Source organism: Lithobates pipiens, unplaced genomic scaffold (assembly GCF_037356315.1).
Source record: "Lithobates pipiens isolate NorthernLeopardFrog02 unplaced genomic scaffold, aLitPip1_a1.2 Scaffold_8, whole genome shotgun sequence".
NCBI classification, from domain to species: Eukaryota; Metazoa; Chordata; class Amphibia; order Anura; family Ranidae; genus Lithobates; species Lithobates pipiens.
Window position 1 is genome coordinate 11159579 of NW_027507903.1, and position 22407 is coordinate 11181985.

Here is a 22407-nt window from a genome sequence, read left to right on the forward strand (position 1 = left end):
TATATAAGGTAAAATGTTTGTCCCTAATATATCTCTCCTAGATTGTAAGCTCTAACAAGCAGGGCCCTCCTGCATTGAATTGTATTGTAACTGTAATGTCTTCCCTCATGTTCTGTGCAAACTGTTGGCACTATATAAATCCTAAATAATATTTATAATAATAAACATATGTTTTTACAGCAATACAGTTTTGTTAAGAGTCACTGTGTTTTATCTTCCTGATTTTGTACCTACAGAAGCAGCCTCTTCAGCCTCATTTATTGGAAAGCAGTTGCCCCAATATCCGCATGGATCCCACCATCTGTCCTGCAGACCCCAATTGGATATCGTTTGTACACAGTAATGACTTGTGGGTCGCCAATATAGAGAGCGGAGAGGAGCGCAGGCTGACCTTCGTACACAAAGGCTAGTCTCAGAATTCATGGTAGAATGATGTCATAGTGATGTTTATAGTGTGCCATGGATTTTCAGATAACTGGAGAATGTATAGGTCATATGCTAGTGATCCTATGGATGGTTTATTCTGCCCTTTTTCTGCTTATTCTACTCTGATACTGATACTGATGTGGTTCTACGCAGATATGGTTGGAGTGGAGGAAGATTCACGGTCTGCAGGTGTAGCTTCGTTTGTGCTGCAGGAGGAATTTGATCGCTACACTGGATATTGGTGGTGTCCTCGCAATGAATCAAGTAAGAACCATAACCAGAATCTGCTGATTATTAAGTTGAGTACAAATAGTAAGGTTTGCACACACATTTTCTGTCAATGTACTGGGCAGCAAAGTTTCCCAGGTTGGCTAGAATGCAGTCATTCAAAAAACGTGGGAGCATTTAGCCCAGGCATATCCAAAGTCCGGCCCGTGGGCCAATTGCGGCCTCTGGTCCGGTTTCAGGTGGCCCCACTGGTAATTTGTAAATATCTTTTGTGGCCCCAAACAAATCCCAGAGCGGTGCTCCCCCCCCGTGGAAAGCTGGGGGTACCCGTGCATACTTGCTCCCGAGTCCCGCTGCCAAGTCCATTGACACATACATACATTCATACCCGATGAAGAGGAGGGGCCTGGTATCCCGGCAGGGGACCCCGTTAGAAGCCAAACCATTACACAAAGCATTTAAGTAGAGGCATGTTTGTCATTTTTTTTAAAAGAAGAAAGGTTTACAACCATTTTAAAGCGATAGTAAGCTTTTTAAAAAAATATATATATTTCCCCCTGCAAGGTAAAAGCCTAATGTGCTAGTATGCATCGCATACTGGCACATTATGAAAGACTTACCTTGAAACTAAGCCCTCTGCTGTCGCTGCTGCAGAGGCTTCCATCTTCACCCAGTCTTCCTTCTAGGTTCGCAGGCTGAAGCCGTTTGAATGGCTGAGCCGTGATGACGTCACTCCCACGCATGCGCAGGGGAGCCACAGCACAGAGTTCTGAAGGAATGGCACATGTATGCTGTTGCTTCAGAGTGCATTCACCGGTGACGTCACCTACTCACTAGAATATCCTAAACTGTGCATGTTTAGGACATATTCATTTAACCTACAGGTAAGCTTTATTATAAGCTTACCTGTAGGTAAAAATAAAAATGGACTTTACCATCACTTTAAGTACAATTAGGTGCATGTTACCTCCAGGACTTATACAGTACAGTCAATCCAAAGACCTGCAGGTAGGTTAACCCCCCTGACGGTATTCCCGAGTCTGACTCGGGGTGGATTTTTTATACCAAAAGCGGTATCCCCGAGTCAGACTCGGGACTGCGTCGCTGGATCCAGGAGGAGGTTTCCTTACCTTCTCCTTCGAATCCAGCGATGTCTCCCCGCTGTACGAGCGAGCCGTGCCTCGCTCGATCTATCACATCGGCGATCTCCGTGCCCTGCGAGCGTTGCGACGCACGGGCACGGAGATCGGCGCCAAATTCAAAAAGTGAAATAAACAGTATACATACAGTATAATGTAATCTTACAGATTACATTGCTGTATGTAAATATTTCACATCCCCTTTGTCCCTAGTGGTCTGCCCAGTGTCCTGCATGCAGTTTTATATTGTAAAAACTGTTCTTTATGCCTGGAAACTGGAGATTGTCCATAGCAACCAAAACTGTCACTGTACATCAAAAATGATTTTAGACCAGCTAGAAAACAGCGATAATAAATTAGAATGACTCGCAGAATTGAGCGATAGCGATTTGTGGGGAGATCCGTCATCAAATAGTGAAAAGTAATGACAGTGACAATTCTGCAACTCAGCAAATTTCAGTGTTTTTGATTAGATTACATTATTGAATAATTTTTATTATTGTTATATTATTATTTGGTACAATTATTTATAATTATTTATTATATTATAATTTATGATTTAATTTTTCAAACTTTATCATACCTGGGATGTCTGCTAGACTCTGGTTTGGACAGATTTAAGAGAGTTATTCCTAAGAATTGCAGGACTACAATATAAAACGCCAAATTTTCATGCAAAATAATGGTACCGCTTTTAGCACCTAAAATCCGAAATAATGGTACCGCCAGGGAGGTTAATTGGCTTCTATCCAAAATTGGCCCTAGTATATGAATAGGGACCTTGGATTGTGGGCTCCTTGAGGGTAGGGACCGATGTGAGTGTGCAATGTACAGGGATAGGGACAATTGTAGACACCCCACTCAGGTTGAACTGGATGGACTTGTGTCTTTATTCAATCTTACTAACTATGAAACCTTGAAAAAGTATTCACACCCCTTTAAAATTTTCCACGATTATGTCATGTTACAACCAAAAACGTAAATGTATTTTATTGGGATTTTATGTGATAGACCAACACAAAGTGGCACAGAATTGTGAGGTGGAAGGAAAATGATAAATGCTTTTCAAATTTTTTTTACAAATATGTGAAAAGTGTGGGGTACACTTGTATGGCGCCCCCCGGAGTCAATACTAAAAATCTTTAATACTACTACAAATCCAAATGATTTATATAATGCGATTTTCATTGTTATGATAGCTAGGTTTGCATTGTACACCTTCGCCATTGTATGATTCTTTTTTTTTTTCTCCTCTCTTTCGTATTTTATATCTCAGCACCATCAGGTGGTCAGATTCTGCGTATCCTGTATGAAGAGAATGATGAATCTGAGGTGGAGATAATTCATGTGACCTCCCCAATGCTGGAGACTCGCAGGACAGATTCATTTAGGTACCCCAAAGCTGGTGAGCATCAACTTGTGCCTCGGTAGGGAAATGGTCACTGTAGATGTAATCTTTTTTTTTTTTTTTTTTTGCAAATAATATTCTATCTTTTGTACTTTGACTAAATTTTTCAGGGACTTCAAATCCAAAAGTGACATTTAAGTTGTCAGAGATCACAGTGGATTCAGAGGGCAGGGTGAGTGCGTTGTTTATTTTTCATTTAACTCCTGCTTCCTTACATCATTGAAAATATTCTGTATGATGCAAAGGATTCCAGGGCTGTGAGTGTTTAGAGATGACCGCCAACTGGAATGGCAGGGGAAGGCCCAAGATTGTAGTTGCGAATAGTGGAACTGATCAAGACCCTTACTGCAGCAAGGAGAATATAATAATCCCTGTTAAAAGTAGGGAGCTGGTCTGTTTTTATAATTATTTAAAGGATTTTTCATCGTTCTGGGCTAAGCCCTGCTCTGATTGGTTAGGGTGCAGGTAGGTGTGTGGGGCTTAGGTCACAGATTAAAGAAATTAATTCTTTAGAACCAGTGTGAGAATAAAGAGGACCTGCAGTCTGCTCACATAATTTGCAATAAAAACATCTGCCATTCTGAAGCTTCCCTCCAACCACTTTGCATATTATTTTATATGTACTGTGATTCTGTATTTGCCAAATATGCTGCAGAAATCTCCATCCACTAAGTCTGGCTGCAGCCATTTTAACTGTGGGCAGCTGAAGCTGTTGTCTGTTCACTTCCTGGATTTACACAGACACACAGAAGCACACCTCCAGCCCTGCAGCTCTCACTGGCCCTCTTATAACCCCCCCCCCCCCCAGCAAAGCTACCAGTAGCGTGAGGGATCCTACCCATCCCTCCCACAGTCTCTTTCAGCTTTTGCCATCAGGTAGAAAGTACCGGAGTGTCAAAACCAAGACTGTCAGACTGCTCAACGTTTTTTTCCCCTAGGCTGTGAGAGCCCTCAACTCCAATCCTCTTTTGAAACCATTTTTACAACCTATAAATTGTGACCAGGAACATCTCGCGTCCCCTCCTTTTTTTAATCTTGAATATGCACTAGACACTTTTATAAACACTTGCTGCTACAAAGACTTTTAGAAACATATAGTATATGTACAGTTACGTAGTACCCAGATGTGTATAGGTTTTTTTATTGGTGTTTTTATTCTTTGTATATTTATTTATAATTATGTTTAATTTGTACATAGCACAGTGGCCCTATGAGATACACCTCCAGCCCTGCAGCTCTCATTGGTCCTCTTTTATAATTCATCCCCACTCCCTTTCTGGCAAACTCTCACAAGAGTGAGAGAGAGAAAGCTGTGCATGATGTCATAAGCCTAGGCTAATGACCAGACAAGAAACAGGAAGTGGTCTGTATAAGGCCTCTTTCACACAGACGATCCGTTCAGGTCCGCCTGTCAGTTTTTCAGGCGGACCTGAACGGATGCTCCATAGACCTCTATGGAGCGTCGGATGTCAGCTGACATCCGACCCGCTCCGATTCGAAAAAGTGTGATGGAGGAAAAACCTGTTTTTCCATCCGTCATCGGATCGGGTGATGTCGGACACTGCGGTCCGTCGTCATCCGAACTCCCATAGGGGAGAGCGGCGCTGTGACAGGTCCGTCCCTGCGCAGTGTGCAGAGACGGACCTGTCATCTTCCTGCTCAGCGGAGATCTCTCCGGCGATGCCCGCTGTGCAAGCGGATATCCACGGGGCGGATCAGCACTGATCTGCCCCATGTGAAAGGACCCTAAGGGATTTACTAGCAGAAAAAAATGTTTTACTAACCAAAGCTAATACAACAACAAGGGCAGAAGATTTAATAGATGGAAAGTTGAAAAAATGACTGAAGGTTCGCTTTAAAGCAGAGAGGTGCCCAGTTTTCTGATTTAATAAACCTAAGAGCAGATACCTTATAGCAGGGGTTCCTAACGCCTGGTCTGCAGCCTGTTGATGACGGGCCACATAACAGGAGGTGAGTGCTGACCGTGGTCTGCACAGGGCTATCACAGACCGTGGTTGCTGCACACCTCCTGCTGTGCTGAGGACAGACTCTGCAAATAATCCGCGCCCCCCCAAGTCCCTGAAAGAATTCGCTTCAGTGAAAAGCAGGCCCTGGAGCCAAAAAGGTTGGGGACCACTGCCCTGTAGTATCTGCTCTCAAGCGGGAATTTTATTTTTAAACTTTTAGGCCTCATGCACACTGGACGTGTTTGGACGTTTTACTCATCTGAGCCCATTCATTCCCATGGCGGAGACACGCTCTACCTCTCTGGCCGTTGGCTTGGCTCTTGATTGGATAGATAGTGCAGCCATTGGCTCCAGCCACTGTCAATCAAATCAAATGACGCGGACCGAGTCCAGAATTCTGTGTCTATAGATGCAAAAGCTGGAATCATCCGCACAGAGACCCCCAAGGAGAGTGCTTCTCTTAGGTGCTTTCCAGAGGGACCCCAGAGGGAGGAGGATCAGGGCTGCTCTGTGCAAAACCATTACACAGAGCAGGTAAGTATAACATGTTTACAATTGGAAAAAAAATGCCTTTAATATGACTTTGAGAACATTTGATTCTTCTTTTAGTGCAGTGGTTCTTAACTCCTCTCCTCAGGGCCCACTAACAGGCCAGGTTTGCAAGATAACTGAAATACACCACAGGTGATATAATTTGCTGCTCAGTGATTGTAGTATTCTAGTTTGCATCTCCCCAAGGTAATACTTAAAAATCTGGCCTGTTAGTGGGCCCTGAGGACAGGAGTTGAGAACCACTATTTTAGTGGGTACTGCAGTGTCTTGGTTGTCACCCTGTGTAAGGATTAGTCTAATGTAAGGGTCATTTTTATCTGGCTACATATACCATACAGGTTTTTATCAGATCTCAGGGGTACTGTGCTACGAAAACCAACTGATCTTTATTTCTGTAGGTGCTCGATGTGGTAGACAAGGAACTCCGGCAGCCGTTTGAAGTGCTTTTTTCAGGGAGCGAATACATTGCTAGAGCTGGATGGACTCCTGATGGAAAGTAGTAAGTGGTCTTTTTTTTTTGTCTTTCATAAATAAAAATAATACTAAACCCTGTAAATAATTGCTTTAAAGCGAGTCCGCCGTTTTTTTATTTTTTTTGTTTTTTTTTTAAGCCAGCAGCTACAAATACTGCAACTGCTGACTTTTAAAATAATGACACTTACCTGTCCAGCGTACCCGCGATGTCGGCACCCGAAGCCGATCTCTCGATCGTCTCTCGGGTGCTGCCGCCGCCATCTTGGCTATGTGAATCAGGAAGTGGAGCCATGCGGCTTCATTTCCCAGTTCCCTACTGCGCATGCGCGAGTCGCGCTGCGCAATAAGGATGGTCCCGCTGTCTCTGGGATCCGTGTGTTTCCCAGCAGACAGCGGGGTCCTTCGGAAAGGGGCGTAGATATCTGCGGAAAGGGGCGTATATTCTGCAGATATCTATGCCGGAAGTGGGTGCAGATACCTGTACTGTACAGGTACCTGCACCCCCCTCCCCCCTGAAAGGTGCCAATTGTGGCGTCGGAGGGGGGGAGGGTTCCAATTAGCGGAAGCTCCACTTTAGGATGGACCTCCGCTTTAATTTCTCCAGCTGAAATGGAAACATTAACTTTTAATTTATTGATTTAATTAAGTGCATTTCCAGCCAAACAGTTAAAATACTCTGTTAAAACACTTTTACATCCCAAATATCATAGCACAGGATACATTACATTGCTAGGAAACAGATTGCTTTAAAATGTTTTTTTTTCTCTTACGTTAATTGACGGACACAGTGTCTTCTATTCTTGACTATGGGGTTATATCGCCACCTGCAGGAGTAGAACACCAGGCAGAAAGAAATTTGGCACCGGCTATGGGCAGTCCTAACAGATATAAACCCCCTCTCTGCAAAGGCAATCAAGTTCTGTCTGCCTAGTGTAGGAGTAGTGACTTAGCTCCCTACTGGGACCTCTGGTTCTATAGCTTTTTTTTCTTTTAGCTCCATCCTGGACTGGGTCAGGCCAGCGAGTTAAACGTCTTGCGGGAACACATATGACCGGGCGCCTATAGTCTGTGTCACAGTTGTTCTGAAATCTGTCATGATGGACATGCTAGTTCTTTAACTGTGATATTGCCTACTGCTTTCAGTACATTGAGTTACAATTCTGAAGCACATACTGTATATCAATCAGAAAAGCCTCAGGCTATAAACTTATTGTGGGTAATTGACTGAAAGTATTTCAAACAAAGGTTCAGCATGAGAGCCAAATAACTAGCATTTTCACAAGGAAGAGAAATGTAATTGCAGCCTCAATGCTGGTTGCTGCCATGCATGTAGTACAGGGTTTGTAGAGACTGTGGGGTTGATTTACTAAAGGCAAATCGACTGTGCACTTAGCAAAGTGCAGTTGTCCTCTGCAAGTGCAGCTGCTCCAGAGCTTAGTAAATGAGCAGAAGCTCTGCTGACTCCCATCATCCAATTATGTGCAAGCATAAATGCTGTTTTTTTAATTTTCCTTGCACTTGATTGGTTACTCTTTGCAAAGTGAAGCTTTTGTGGAAGTGCAGTGCACAGGCCATACTCTATGTATCTTCTAACTTTTCTTGTCTATATTTGCAGTGCCTGGGCTATCCTGCTAGATCGTCCACAGACACGTCTGCAGATTGTCCTCATCCCACCCTCCTTGTTCGTGGCACCCTTTAAAGACCTATCGGAGCACCATCGTCTGTCGGAATCCACATCAGACTCCATAGCACCACTTGTGATATACGAGGAGACAACAGATATATGGATAAATGTATGCTATTAGAATCCCTTAGGGGGGTTTCATGGGATCAGATATCAGTTTATTTGGGTTTCGTATGAAAAATAGCTGCTCAGCTACTGCACTTCACTTACTGATGTGTGCTACAGCACAAAAGGGCATTAAAGTCTTACTAAACCGAGTATTATGAAAATGGTTCATCTGCCCGCAGTGCCCACAGCTTATAAATCGTCTTTTTTTTCATTAAAATTTTGCCATTATATACCTTTTTGGCTGAGCTGTATAACACGGTCAGTGATAAAACGCACAGTTTCTCCAGTGCTGAGAGTTCAGGTAGGAGCAGATTTCCACTTCAGCCTGTATACACGCCCACATGTGTGATGCCAATATCACATGACCTGGCTAGCTCTGAGAACAAGTAATTATTCTCTCTAGCTTAAAAGACACAACTGAGCATGTGCAGGTTGGCTACTCTGCCTGTGTTAGCTGGCTTTCCCCAGATAGACAGTGCAGGAGGGGAGGATCTATGCATACAGGATCAAACAGCCTTTTTACACAATGCAGAGGATTAACCCCTTAAGTTCCATAGTGAGTATAACAAGCATGCTATGCTGCATATACAGACATATTTTACTGTTGTGGGTTTAGTAAACTTCAAGGTGGACCTGTCACGAACCAAATGGATCAAGATAACCTAACATTGACTGCTTCTGTTAAAGTGGAAGTTTAGTCCAAAACCTAAGTCTTAACCCATACTCTTAGCTTTTCTTCAGCCACTCCGGTCCCAGCATCAGCTGTTGGCAGCGACTTTAGTGTGTGAGATTGTGCAGGAGAGCCAGCCCCATAGTAAGTATTTGGGTGATGTCACTTCTCAGGCATTTACCAGCCGTTATCAGTTTTCTCCTGCACACAGCAGCTGCTGATGGAGACCGGATCGGCTCCAGAACAGGTAAGTATAGCAATTTCTGCTTTGCAGGGATAGATTAGGCTTAGAATGTGGCTGAGAGTAAGTTTAGAGTTAGTTAGGTTTTGCCTTTACTTCCATTTTAACAGAAACAGTCCGTGTTTTTAGGTTTTGACTTTACTTCCACTTTAAAACTATGCTAAGACAGACTTGTTTTTGATAGCTTGCTGTCATCCCTTTTTGATTTTTTTTTTTTTTTTTTTTTTTAAATGGAAGTAGGTGAAATAACTAAAAATAACAAATAATTGTCTAGTGTATGCTCTGCATATTTCCCTCCTGCTTGTGGCCAAGTGTTGCCCCCTCTATTCCCAGAGTCCTCCTTTGCGTTGACTTGGTGCAGGCCAAGGGAGTTGGCCCAGGAGTGAGCACAATACAGTAGCCCCCGCTAACTAAATGTTCATTAATGAAATTGTCAGAATTTAGCCCCTTCACGCCGACGTTTGCAAATATGCTGCCTCGGCTTGAAGGGGTTGTACCCGGGGGGGGAACGTGTCCCCTCCCGCTGCTTGGAATACCAGTCGAGCGGCTTCTTAGACGCATCAGTTGTTAACCCAAGAAAGCCAACCGTCTGCTCTAAAAAAACAGTACCAGGGTGATACGTGCAGCTGTTGTTATCACCCGGTACCGTTTTTTTAGAGCCGTCAGTTGGCTTGCTTAGGATAACAACCGATGCGGCTAAGAAGCCGCTCGACTGGTATCCCATGCAGCTTAGGCATGAAGGGGTTAAAGTAGAAGTCCAGAATAAACCTAACTTGTCTTAAAGGTGTTGTAAAGGCAAAAGGTTTTTTATCTTCATGCATTAATGTAATAGCCCCCCCAGCACATTAATGTAATAGGTTCCCCAACACATACCCGGAGCCCCTTCTCTATCCAGCGATGTTCACGATTCCCTCGCCGTCCGGGACTCTCCTCCTGATTTGCTGGGGCACAGCCACGGTGCTATTGGCTCCTGTGGCTGTCAATCAAAGTTGGTTAGTCAATCAGGGGAGAGAGGGGCAGGGCCGAACGGAAGCTGCGTGTCTGATTGGACACACAGGGCTGCAGCTCGGCTCGGGTGCCCCCATAGCTAGTAGCAGGCTTGTGGGGGCACTCGTCAGTAAGGAGGGGCCAGGAGCAGCAAAGAAGGACACAAGAAGAGGAGGATCCAGGTTGCTCTGTGCAAAACCAACTGAACAGGGCAGGTAAGTATAACCTGTTTGTTTTTTTTAAAGCGAGACTTTGCAATCACTTTATGCTTCCTCCCCCTTCCTAACACCTATGCTGACTAGATTAAAAAGGAGCAATCTCCTGCGCTCAAAATAAGTGCCCTGGGAAAAAATCAATCAGACATTTTTGGCTATTTGGCTTTGATGCCCCCTACAGACCAGGGAAACCCAGAAGAAATACTGCAAAGACAAATGGCTTTTTTAGTGTTAAAATAAGAGATGTATACCCACAAACAACATCAGCAATAAGGTACATCAAAGTCCACAATGTACTTAAAACGGCCTGGTCATCTAGACAAGTCCCAAGTGCAAGAAGACCATCCAAATGGCTGACGCATTTCCAGGGGAGATCCCCTCTTCCTCAGAGCTCTGGGGATCTCATCACAAAGGTATTGTGCTAGGTTGGTGTGCCCTCTCTGTTCCTTGACTGAATCTACTAATGTAAATCTGCTTTATGCACACTGAACCATTCCTTGCAGTTGTGATTAGGTTGAATATTCCCGTTTTCAAAGTGGTGATCTCTAAACTCATTTTATTTCCTCATTGTTTATTCTCTACTGCAGATTCATGACATCTTGTACTTTTTCCCGCAAACTCGGGAGGATGAGATCCAGTTCCTCTTTGCCTCCGAGTGCAAGACAGAATTTCGGCACCTTTATCGGATCACCAGCCTGTTGAGAGGAGCCGGTACTGGTAGGGCAGGAGCTGATCTGTTAGGGCTCAGTAAGTTAACCTGTACTATTTGTGTCTCTTAAAGTTCACTATACATATCCATATATTATTATACATCTCTAATGCATAGTTTGTCTGGGGAGAATTTAATAAAACTGGAGCACCTCAGCATGGCAACTGATCAGCTTCTTGAGTTAAGCTTTGAAAATGAAATCTTCAAGCTGATTGGTTGCCATTCACAGCTTTGCCAGATTCCATCTTCTCCAATCCCCTCCACATCCCTGTTTCTAGTATGCAATAGCATTTGCTACTGGTTGTACACTGTGCAGTTACCATGTAAACATTTACTTGGAAGAAAGAATACTTTATTACACTGGCTACAAAACTCATTTTTGCTTTTTTAAATTCAGTTATGTGCTAATAATGTTTTTTTTATTTTTATTTTTTTATATATTTTTTTGTGGTACATATCACCAGACACTTTATTAGATACACCTGTTCAATTGATTGGTAACACAAATTGCTAATCAGCCAATCACATGGCAGCAACTGAATGCATTTAGGCATCTAGATGTGGTGAAGGCAACTTGCTTAAGTTCAAACTGAGCATCAGAATGGGGTAGAAAGGATTTACAGCGGAAGTAAACCCAACAATTTAATAGTTCTAACAAAACAGTTACATTCCCGGCATGCCAGAAATGCTAACTGTCACATTGGTTGTGCTCTCAACCAAACTGTCACACCATCCAATGGCTGGTGTTATAACTGATCACATGTGCAGCATCATGGCAGTTGAAGATTAAACAGAGGCCAAGATGGCAGCTTCCATGGCTGAAAATAATAGGGGAATTTACTTCCACTTTAAGTGACTTTAAACGTGGTATGGTTATTGGTGCCAGACGGGCTGGTCTGAGTATTTCTAAAACTGCTGATCTACTGGAATTTTCACACACAACCGTCTCTTGGGTTTACATAGAATGGTCTGAAAAAGAGAAAATACCCAGTGAGCTATAGTTGTGTAGAGGAAAATGCTTTTAATATCCAGTGAGCGGCAGTTGTGTAGAGGAAAATGCTTTGTTGATGTCAGAGGAGAATGGGCAGACTGGTTCCATATTATAGAAAGCCAACAGAAACGGAAAAAAAAACACTCGTTGCAACCAAGGTGAAATATATCTGGGGTGGTTTTGGATTCCCCTTATTTATTATAAATATGTATTAACCCTGGAAGGCCATGGACCAGACCATTTTTTGCAATACAGCCCTGCATCGCTTAACTGACAATTGCGCGGTTGTGCGATGCTATACCCAGACAAAATTTACGTCTTACCCCCCCCCCCCCAACAAATAGAGCTTTCTTTTGGTGGTATTTGATCACCTCTGGTTTTATTTTTTCCGCTATAAACAAAGAGCATCAATTTTAAAAAAACTTTTTGCTATAATACATATTTAAAAATATATATATATATATATATATATATATATATATATATATATATATATATATATATATATATATATATATTCATCAGTTTAGGCCGATATATATTCTTCTACATACTTTTGGTAAAAAAATCGCAATAGGCTTGCGCAAGTTATCACATCAACAAACTATGGGATAGATTTTGGGACTTTTATATCTTTTATTGTTTTTGCTAGTAATATCGGTGATCTGTGATTTATTTTTCTGTGGGACTGCGACAGACAAATCTGACCCCAAATGACACTTTTGGGGACCAGTGACATTGTTACATTGATCATTGCTATAAAATAAACACACTGCTTAAATAAGCAAGGGTCTTATTTATTTAAAGCGGAGTTCCACCCAAAAATGGAACTTCGGCTGTCTGGATTCCTCCCCCCCCCCCCCCCTCCAGTGTCACGTTTGGCACCTTTTGAGGGGGGAAGGGGGAGCAGATACCTGTCTAACAAAGGTATTTGCTCCCACTTCTGGCGAAAGATAGCCGTAGTATCCGCAGCCTTCTACGCCATGTCTGGCCCCTTCTGGGAGACACGCAGGGTCCCAGAAGACAGCAGGGACTACTCAGAACGTGCATCGCGACTCGCGCATGTGCAGCAGGGAATCAGGCTGGGCAGCTGCTAGGCTTCACTTCCTGATTTCACTATTCCCGATTTCCCTTACTAGCAATGCCGGTGCCTCCACCCGGAGCTGAGGGATGGGTCGGCTTCGGGTGAGGATATTGTGGGCGCCCTGGACGGGTAAGTGTCCTTATTTTAAAAGTCAGCAGCTGCAGTATTTGTAGCTGCTGACTTTAATTTTTTTTTTTTAGGCGGTACTCCGCTTTAACAAGGAAGTAGAAATGCTAACATAAAACACTAAAAAGAATATTACAGAGCATATAAAACAAAAGAACATAAATTATACTTTACGTAAGGCTGATCTTTGAAGTTTTGTTTGCAGTAATGGTAATCAGGCACTTCAATCGTCGTTACACCAGGTGGTTTGAAGCCAAGCTCTACTCCCCTGCCAGGGGATATCAGCAACTCCTTTCTTCCAGATGAAGATTCTGATATGCATTCTTCAGTTGTATAGCCCTGCTGGATAAACCTGCTGTACTGGCATTCCAAGACGACAAATTCCAGCTTAGGCCAAATGGCTGTATCAACCAGGCAGTAAAACGCCATAAATATGATATTAAGCCATGTTGCCTTCCAACACAATGTATGCAGAATACCATCTCTGAACGCACAACACATCAAACTTAGAAGCAAATGGGCTACAGCAGCAGAAAACCACACTGGGTGCCACTTCTGTCAGCTAAGAACAGGAAACTGAGGCTTCAATTCGCACAGGATCACCAAAATTGGACAATAGAAGATTGGAAAAATGTTGCCTGGTCTGATGAGTCTCGATTTTTAGCTGTGACATTCAGATGGTAGGGTCAGAATGTGGCGTAAACAACATGAAAGCATGGATCCATCCTGCCTTGTATCAATGGTTCAGACTGGTGGTGGTGTAATGGTGTTGGGGGTATTTTCTTGGCACACTTTGGGCCCCTTAGTACCAATTGAGCATCGCTTAAACACCACGACCTACCTGAGTATTGTTGCTGACCATGTCCATCCCTTCATGACTACAGTGTCCCCATCTTCTGATGGCTCCTTCCAGCAGGATAATTCACCATATCACAAAGCTCCAATCATCTCACCACAGGACAATGAGGTCCCTGTCCTCCAATGGCCTCCACACTCACCAGATCTCATCCAATAGAGCACCTTTGGGATGTGATGGAAGATTCGCATCATGGATGTGCAGCCACAAAATCTGCAGCAATTGTGTGATGCCATCATGTCACTATGGAGCAAAATCTCTGAGGAATGTTTCCAACACATGGTTCGATCTATGTCACGAAGAATAAAGGCAAAAGGGGGTCCAACCCAGTACTAGTAAGGTGGATCTAATAAAGTGTCCGATGAGTGTGTATATATACAGTATAAATTATATCAGTTCAGCCTGGCTTGGCATTGCTTTTAATAATGCCTGACATCAGGACATGAAAGGAGCCTCTCTCGTGCCTGTTGAATTTGAATTATGACACATTGGACTTCTTTTTATTAAGTTTTAAACTGATGATTTGTATCTGTTTTTATTGTTTTGCAAATAAACAATAAAATCATGACATCCGTGAGCACCGTGGGTTAACTAAAGAGATGGCACATCGTTATCTCCTTTCCTGGAGTCTCAGTGAAACTTGGGACTAAAGTTCACTACACATGTTACAATCTGATTGCTGAATCCCCTTAAGATCCACCAATAACTATGTAGTCCAAGGTCCTGCCTGATTGGATAGATTAGGTAGGTCCTCGTATTACATAGTTTTAGTAGATCTAAGGTTGATTGTACATAGATTGTTGAGTTCCGAATGTAATGTGTATAGTGACCCTTAGCCATCCATATAAAAGGATAAGTCACATGTCTTGACTCCTTCAGCTGAAGCCGCATGCTTTTTAGACCACTTTGGTAACCAGAAACTGTATAGTATGTGAAAAAGAAGCATAAAATTCCTCCTGCTTGCTGAATAAAAGAATAAAAAAATCAAGGACTAATATCTTTTCAATTATAAGAGAAAAAAAAATAGCCCGAAAATGAATAAAAAAAGCATACATTGAACCACTAAACATTCCCTTTATGATGCTCCCTCGCAATATTCAGATTTTACTTTTTCTGTATCGGTGGAGGATATGATTGGAGGGTTGATAGCAGTATGGAAAGAGGCAGATCTCCCAGCTGATGTGCTCAATATTAATGAGGAGTTTCCATTAAAAATTTTTTTTGAAGTCAGCAACTACAAATACTGCAGCTGCTGACTTTTAATAATCGGACACTTACCTGTTCCAGGGTCCAGCGATGCAGATCGAAGCCCCCATCTCCCCCCCCCCCCCCCCTCCGCTCGGCGGCGCCGGCTTTGCAACTGTGGGCACCCAGCTGTGGCTTCACAGCTGGGCACCCACTGCGCATGCAGTCATCTGGGACACGTGACAGGTCCCAGATGACTAACAGGAGGGAGGGGGCAGAGCTGAACCCTTCTTGCGCCGAGGGGAAGTGATGTCACTAGCCCAGGCACTGAAGGAGGCAGACTACGAGGGACCCCCTAGCAACAGAGGCGAGTTAAAAAAAATAAAAACATTTCCAAATTTTACTTTTTTTTTTTTTTTTGAAATTTGAATTAATTTTTTTTTCCGTGCAACACCACTTTAAGGCCCGTTGTTTCTAGTTGTTGATGTTTGGGCACTAAAAATAATTTTCTATAGGTTCAGTATATATGAATTGCAGAAAAGACTGGATGGCCGCACTCTGTTGACACCTTTATTGAAGACCGTTAAAAAAAATTCTTCTGGTACAAAGATGTCAGAGGCACAGGATCAATGAATCAATGAAAAGCTGACACGTTTTACACCACTATGGGCTGTGACTAAGCATAGCTGTGACTAAGCATAGCTATGACTAAGCACCCCACAGTGGTGTGAAACATGTCAGCTTTTCGTTGATCCCGTGCCTCTGGTGTCTTTGTACCAGAAGATTTTTTTAAACCGTCTTCAATAAAAGTGTCAACAGAGTGCGGCCGTCCAGTCTTTTCTTAGATCCATTCCTACATGCAGAGCCAGCACCTGTTTTCGTTAGCAGAGGGGGATGCTTTGAGATATCTGCCTAGAGTGCTGTTCTTTTGTTGTAAGTTCAGTATACAGTCTTAATCATAACTTACCACTCTCTGATACTTACAGGTGACTTTAGGTGCCCCATAAAGGAGGAGGTGGCGGTGACCAGCGGAGAATGGGAGGTTCTTGGCAGACACGGGTCCACTGTAAGTTTCTTGTCATAACCATGACCCTTATCACAAATTATACATAGAAAGCAACTTTAAAGAGGAACTGCAGTCTGCTCACGTAATCTGTAATAAAAACATCTTTGCCATTGTGAAGCTTCCCTCCAACCACTTTGCATATTATTTTATATATACTGTGATTCTGGACTTGACAAATATGCTGCAGAAATCTCCCTCCACTGAGAGTGGCTGCATCTATTTTAACTGTGGGCAGCCAAAGCTGCTGCCTTTTCACTTCCTCGATTTACACAGAGACACAGCTCCAGCTCTGCAGCTCTCATTGGCCCTCTTATGACTCATCCCCCCCTCCCTTCCTGGCAAACTCTCACTAGAATGAGAGAGAGCTGTGCATGATGTCAAAAGCCTAGGCTTTTTACCAGACAAGAAACAGGAAGTGGGCTGTCTAAGGTATTTACTGGCAGAAAAAAATGTTTTACTATCCAAAGTTAAAGAAACAACAAGGCCAGAAGATTTAATAGATGGAAAGATGAAAAAATGACTGAAGTTCCACTTTAAGGGCCCTTTCACACTGGTGTGGGCTTCTGCCACGCACCTTTCAGGCCTAACAAAAATATATGAAACAGTGTCCGCTTTAAATCATATGTAACTGTTAGCGTGGTGCACTGCATTTTGAAATGTCCTACATGCTTACAGATGCAGCCCACAGCGCTCCTGCCATCTGATCTCTCCCCTCCACTGTACAGATCTGTACACAGAGGGGAGAGAGAACCCGGCGTCATCATGACGCCCGTTTGTTTACAAGTGATCGCTCCATCATTTGACGGAGCGATCACATTGTAAACGCCGATGGGTGCACCAAGATGGTCGCCACTTCAGAACTAGGCCGAAGCCGCGGCCTTTCCTAAGGCTGAGACTGCGGATCGCGGCTTGTGCCGATCCGAACGGGGCGACCCGTTCGGATCACAGATCGGTAACGATCCGTTGCACCCCTAGTGATCAATATGGTGCTCTGTATCCCATGATGTACAATAAAGGAAATTAGGATTTTTATAGCGGCTTACCTGTAAAATCCTTTTCTTGGAGTACATCATGGGACACAGAGGACCCTCCCCTCTTATTGGAATATGAATATATATTGCTTTGCTACAAAAACTGAGATACTCCCGGTATGGGAAGGGGTATATAGGGAGGGGCACTTCTTGTTTCCTTTTTGGTTATACCAGTGTCCAGTCACCTAAAGGTGCCTATATAACCCATATAGTTATTACTATGGTGTTCTGTGTCCCATGATGTACTCCAAGAAAAGGATTTTGCAGGTAAGCCGTTATAAAAATCCTATTTTTACCTGCATTAGCTGTATTTGTAGCATATTTGCAAACCTTTTGCATACGTTTTTTAATCCCTGATTTAATGATTAAATTACCATTTCTAGTCCTTGGATGCACCTGTTGCATCCCTTGTAAATGTCCACTGTATATTGTCTAGCTATATTTCATTACTTGGGATTCACAATAACTTTGCTTATCTATTTAGATTCGGGTGGATGAGATCAATAAGTTGGTCTATTTTGAGGCTACAAAAGACACCCCCCTAGAACACCATTTGTATGTTACCAGCTATGAGACTCCTGGAGAGGTGACAAGACTCACAGACCTGGGCTATTCCCATTCCTGTTGTGTTAGTAAGGTAAGATGCTTCATTAAATTGTATGTAAAACCAAACAATGCACTTCCCTTATTCTCTCCCTTTTTGGTTTTTTTAAACATACCATTGAATGTTTTTTTTTATTTTTTTATATCTGTTCAATAAGTGCAAATATTACCTGTTGATTTGGGCACACATGTTGTAAGTTGTAAACTTCTTGTGCTCTGCCTGTGTGCAAGCAAGGGTTTTGGTGGAGAGGTTTGTGTTCTTTGTAATGCATCATAACTGAAGTAGGCAGGGCTGACACCCCATGCTTAACAATTTAGAGCCAAAAATACACTGTGCTGTCAAAGAGGAAGGTAGGGGCTTACTATATTTCTGGAACATCAACTGTTATTTATCTGTATATGCAGCATGTTTAACCACTTGCCGACCGCCGCACGACGATGTACGTCGACAGAATGGCACGGGCAGGCATATGGGCGTACATGTACGTCCCTGCCTTCCCGCGGGTGGGGGGCCCGATCGGGCCCCCCCCCCCCCCCCCCCGGTGCCAGCGGCGGTCGGTATCCGTGCAGGAGCGATCCGGGATGAGGGGGCGGCCATTCATTCATGGCCACCCCCTCGCGATCGCTCCTGACGAATGGAAGTGAAGCATTGCATCACTTCCTCTCCTGTAATGTAAACACAGGAGATGAAGTGATGTAATCTCTCCTCCGTGTCGGTATTTTTCGTTCCGGCACCGAGGAGAGAGGATCGGTGAGTTGCACCAACAGGACACTTCACAGTAGAACATGCCAGGCACACTCACACCCCCCCTTTACCCCCCGATCACCCCCCCCCCCCCCCAGTCACAGTGACACCAATTGCAGTGCAAATCACATCCGATCTCTGTGCGATTCGAGTTCAGCCATTCGCCGCACCCGCCGCAAATTCGCACGGGACCCTTTTTTTGGTCCGCAGCAGAATCGGATCGCATGGGTGTTCACACCATGCGATCCGAGTTTGCAGATCGCAATGCGATATGCGAACTGATCTGGGGGTGTCATTAACATTTCACTGACACTCCCAGCAGTTCGCATAGGGCAGTGTGAACTGCCGCCGTGAGGCATGCGATGCGGGAACCCGCCGCCGATTCGTGGCGTTCCCGCATCGCTCCAGTGTGAACCCAGCCTAATAAGCGATCGTTTTTCTGATCACTGTATTAGTGTCACAGGTGACGCTAGTTAGGCAGGTAGGCATTTAGGTTCGCCGCAGCTTTTTATAGCGCCAGGGACCCCCATATACTACCGCATAAAGCCCCCTGATTGCCCCCTAGTAAACCCTTTCACCAGTGATCACCATATAACTGTTACAGGTGACGCTGGTTGGTTAGTTATTTTTTTATAGTTTCAGGGCACCCGCCATTTATTACCTAGTCTCACTAGTGTACCCCTAAATTTAGGGGTGTCTACTTTCCAAAATGGGGTCATTTGGGGGGGGGTTTGTGCCATCTTGGCATTTTATGGCCTTCAAAACTGTAACGCCCTTAGAAAGCCTGAAGGCGGTGCTTGGTTTTCGGGGCCCCGTACGCGGCTAGGCTCCCAAAAAGTCCCACATATGTGGTATCCCCGTACTCAGGAGAAGCAGCAGAATTTATTTTGGGGTGTCATTTCACATATGCCCATGGCATGCGTGAGCAATATATCATTTAGTGACAACTTTGTGTAAAAAAAAAAAAAAAGTTTGTAATTTTCCCGCAACTTGTGGCAAAATATAAAATATTCCATGGACTCAACATGCCTCTCAGCAAATAGCTTGGGGTGTCTACTTTCTAAAATGGGGTCATTTGTGGGGGTTTTGTGCCATCTTGGCATTTTATGGCCTTCAAAACTGTAATAGGTAGTGAGAAGTGAAATCAAAAATTTACGCCCTTAGAAAGCTTGATGGCGGTGCTTGGTTTTTGGGGCCCCGTACGCGGCTAGGCTCCCAAAAAGTCCCACATATGTGGTATCCCCGTACTCAGGAGAAGCAGCAGAATTTATTTTGGGGTGTCATTTCACATATGCCCATAGCATGTGTGAGCAATATATCATTTAGTGACAACTTTGTGTAAAAAAAATATATAAATTTTTTTTTGTCATTATTCAATCGCTTGAGGCAAAAAAATAAAATATTCAATGGGCTCAACATGCCACTTATCAATTTCCTTAGGGGGTCTACTTTCCAAAATGGGGTCATTTGGGGGGGTTTTGTACTGCCCTGTCATTTTAGCACCTCAAGAAATGAGATAGGCAGTCGTAAACTAAAAGCTGCGTAAATTCCAGAAAACGTACCTTAGTTTGTAGATGTGACAACTTTTGCGCAAACCAATAAATATACAGTTATTGACTTTTTTTTTACCAAAGACATGTGGCTGAATACATTTTGGCCTAAATGTATGACTAAAATTGAGTTTATTGGATTTTTCTAATAACAAAAATTAGAAAATATAATTTTTTTTCAAAATTTGCGTTTTTTTTACGTTTATATCGCAAAAAATAAAAATCGTAGAGGCAATCAAATACCATCAAAAGAAAGCTCTATTTGTGGGAAGAAAAGGACGCAAATTTTGTTTGGGTACAACATTGCATGACCGCGCAATTACCAGTTAAAGCAGCGCAGTGCCAAATTGTAAAAAGACCTCTGGTCATTGACCAGCAAAATGGTCCGGTCTGAAAGTGGTTAAAGGGATAAAACATAGGTAAATATGCATGTATTGCAGAGATGTACATAATACTGCTGATAGGATAACATTGACAGGAGATCATGCTATGAGTAAGGCTCCATGCACACTGGAGCTTATAAACTGCAGTTTATTGGAGTTTGGGCGTTTTTTTTGTTTTTGTTTTTTAAAGCCCATAAATTCCACTCTATGTTAGCCTATGTGTCCATGCACACATGGGCGTTTTTTAGCTTTAAAGCGGAGGTCCACCCTAAAGTGGACCTTTCCGCTCATTGGAACCCTCCCCCCCCTCCGGCGCCACAATTGGCACCTTTCAGGGGGGAGGGGGGTGCAGGTACCTGTACAGTACAGGTATCTGCACTCACTTCCGGCGTAGATTCTGCAGAAGGTACGCCCCTTTCCGCAGAATCTACGCCCCTTTCCGAAAGTCCCCCCGCTGCCTGCTGGGAAACACACGGATCCCAGAGACAGCGGGGACCATCCTTATTGCGCAGCGTGACTCGCGCATGCGCAGTAGGGAACCGGGAAATGAAGCCGAAAGGCTCCACTTCCTGATTCCCATACCCAAGATGGCGGCGGCAGCACCAGCACCCGAGAGACGATTGAGAGATCGGCTTCGGGTGCCGACATCGCGAGCGCGCTGCAGTATTTGTAGCTGCTGGCTTTTAGTGTTCGGCATTCTATTTTTTTCAATGCATTGTGGGAGTTTGGAATGCACTGTGAGATTTTTGGAGTGTCCTCTGTGTATTTTTATTGAAAACGCCCATAAACGTTAACGCTAATAAACGCTAGTACAAAACGCTGTTAAAAGCAAGTTTTTCAACCAGAGTTTACTGTCAGCAATCTGGCGTCCAGAAAAAGCTTTTTTGAGCTTCAGTGTGCATGGAGCCTAAGGCCACAGCGGCCGGATCGTGTTAGCATTGTTTTACTGAATGTACTTGTGTAGCCAGTAAAGATTTTCAATGTTTCTGACTCGTATCTATTGTATTGAGGAACTGCACACCCCAGCCACGATCATCTTTTTTCAGCCTTGGATTAGCATCACCGGCAGTAGAGCTTGGTTATTGTATTCAGCGATTCGTCGTTAGATTTGTTTATAGCACTTTTTGTTTTGTTTTTCTGCATATATGAACAAAATGTTCATCCCTACAACATTGTATTTAAGATGTATGTAACCTGGACCAATATGGCCTTGTGTTTATCTTCCATGCAGCACTGCGATATGTTCATCAGCCGCTTCAGCAGCCAAACCCTTCCACATGCAGTACATCTTTTTAAAATAAAAGGCACTGGGCCCGATCCCTCCCAGAGGGACAAGGAATTTTGGGCCACTCTTCTGGAGTCACCCGGTAAGATGCCTAAATATTTCCTGTCTTTGATCATAGGGAGAATGGTTTATTAACTGCAATAATAGATCCCAGCTGAAAGATCCTGCAAACAAACACCAGTAATGTTGGTTTTGTCAAGTATCTAACAATTGTAGCCGTAAAGCACAGTTCCTGTTTCCTGAACGTTTACACCTCGTTTACCTTTTTTTTTTCTTCTTCTTTTTTTTTTTTTTTTTTTTCTTTTTTTACTCAGGAGCTGTCCCTGGGTATGTGGCCCCAGAAATGTTCTCTTTCCCCAGTCGGACAGGATTTACTATTTATGGCATGATGTATCGGCCTCATCAGCTACAGCCAGGGAAGAAATACCCTACTGTCCTTTACATTTATGGAGGACCACAGGTAAGACTTTGTAATATCTTCTTTGAGTGATACACCTGATCACATTTAGTACTACCAGTGACTCTAAGGCGCTGAAAACAGTAGTTCTTTTTCAATAACTTTAAATCATGGAAATTGTTTGAGCTCCCGCCGGTTTCTTGGGTCCTGATGCTGTCAATCAAATCCAATGACGCAGGAGCCAGGGGTGGAGCCGAGCCCCGCTGTCTGTGTCAATGGACGCAGCACCAGGACATG

General features: G+C 43.5%; 1 protein-coding gene across 4 annotated transcripts in view; it reads left to right on the plus strand.

Moving 5' to 3' along the window:
• LOC143963883 (dipeptidyl peptidase 8-like) overlaps positions 1 to 22407 on the plus strand; it is a 70366-nt gene that overhangs the window by 28501 nt on the left and 19458 nt on the right. For all 4 annotated transcript variants that reach the window (XM_077473620.1, XM_077473621.1, XM_077473623.1 and 1 more), the window contains exons 5-15: positions 237 to 405; positions 580 to 690; positions 3070 to 3198; positions 3312 to 3373; positions 6119 to 6219; positions 7810 to 7987; positions 10687 to 10846; positions 16037 to 16116; positions 17632 to 17784; positions 21660 to 21795; positions 22028 to 22173. In XM_077473620.1, the coding sequence (XP_077329746.1) occupies positions 237 to 405; positions 580 to 690; positions 3070 to 3198; positions 3312 to 3373; positions 6119 to 6219; positions 7810 to 7987; positions 10687 to 10846; positions 16037 to 16116; positions 17632 to 17784; positions 21660 to 21795; positions 22028 to 22173 (1425 nt within the window). The remainder of the gene's footprint in view (positions 1 to 236; positions 406 to 579; positions 691 to 3069; positions 3199 to 3311; positions 3374 to 6118; positions 6220 to 7809; positions 7988 to 10686; positions 10847 to 16036; positions 16117 to 17631; positions 17785 to 21659; positions 21796 to 22027; positions 22174 to 22407) is intronic.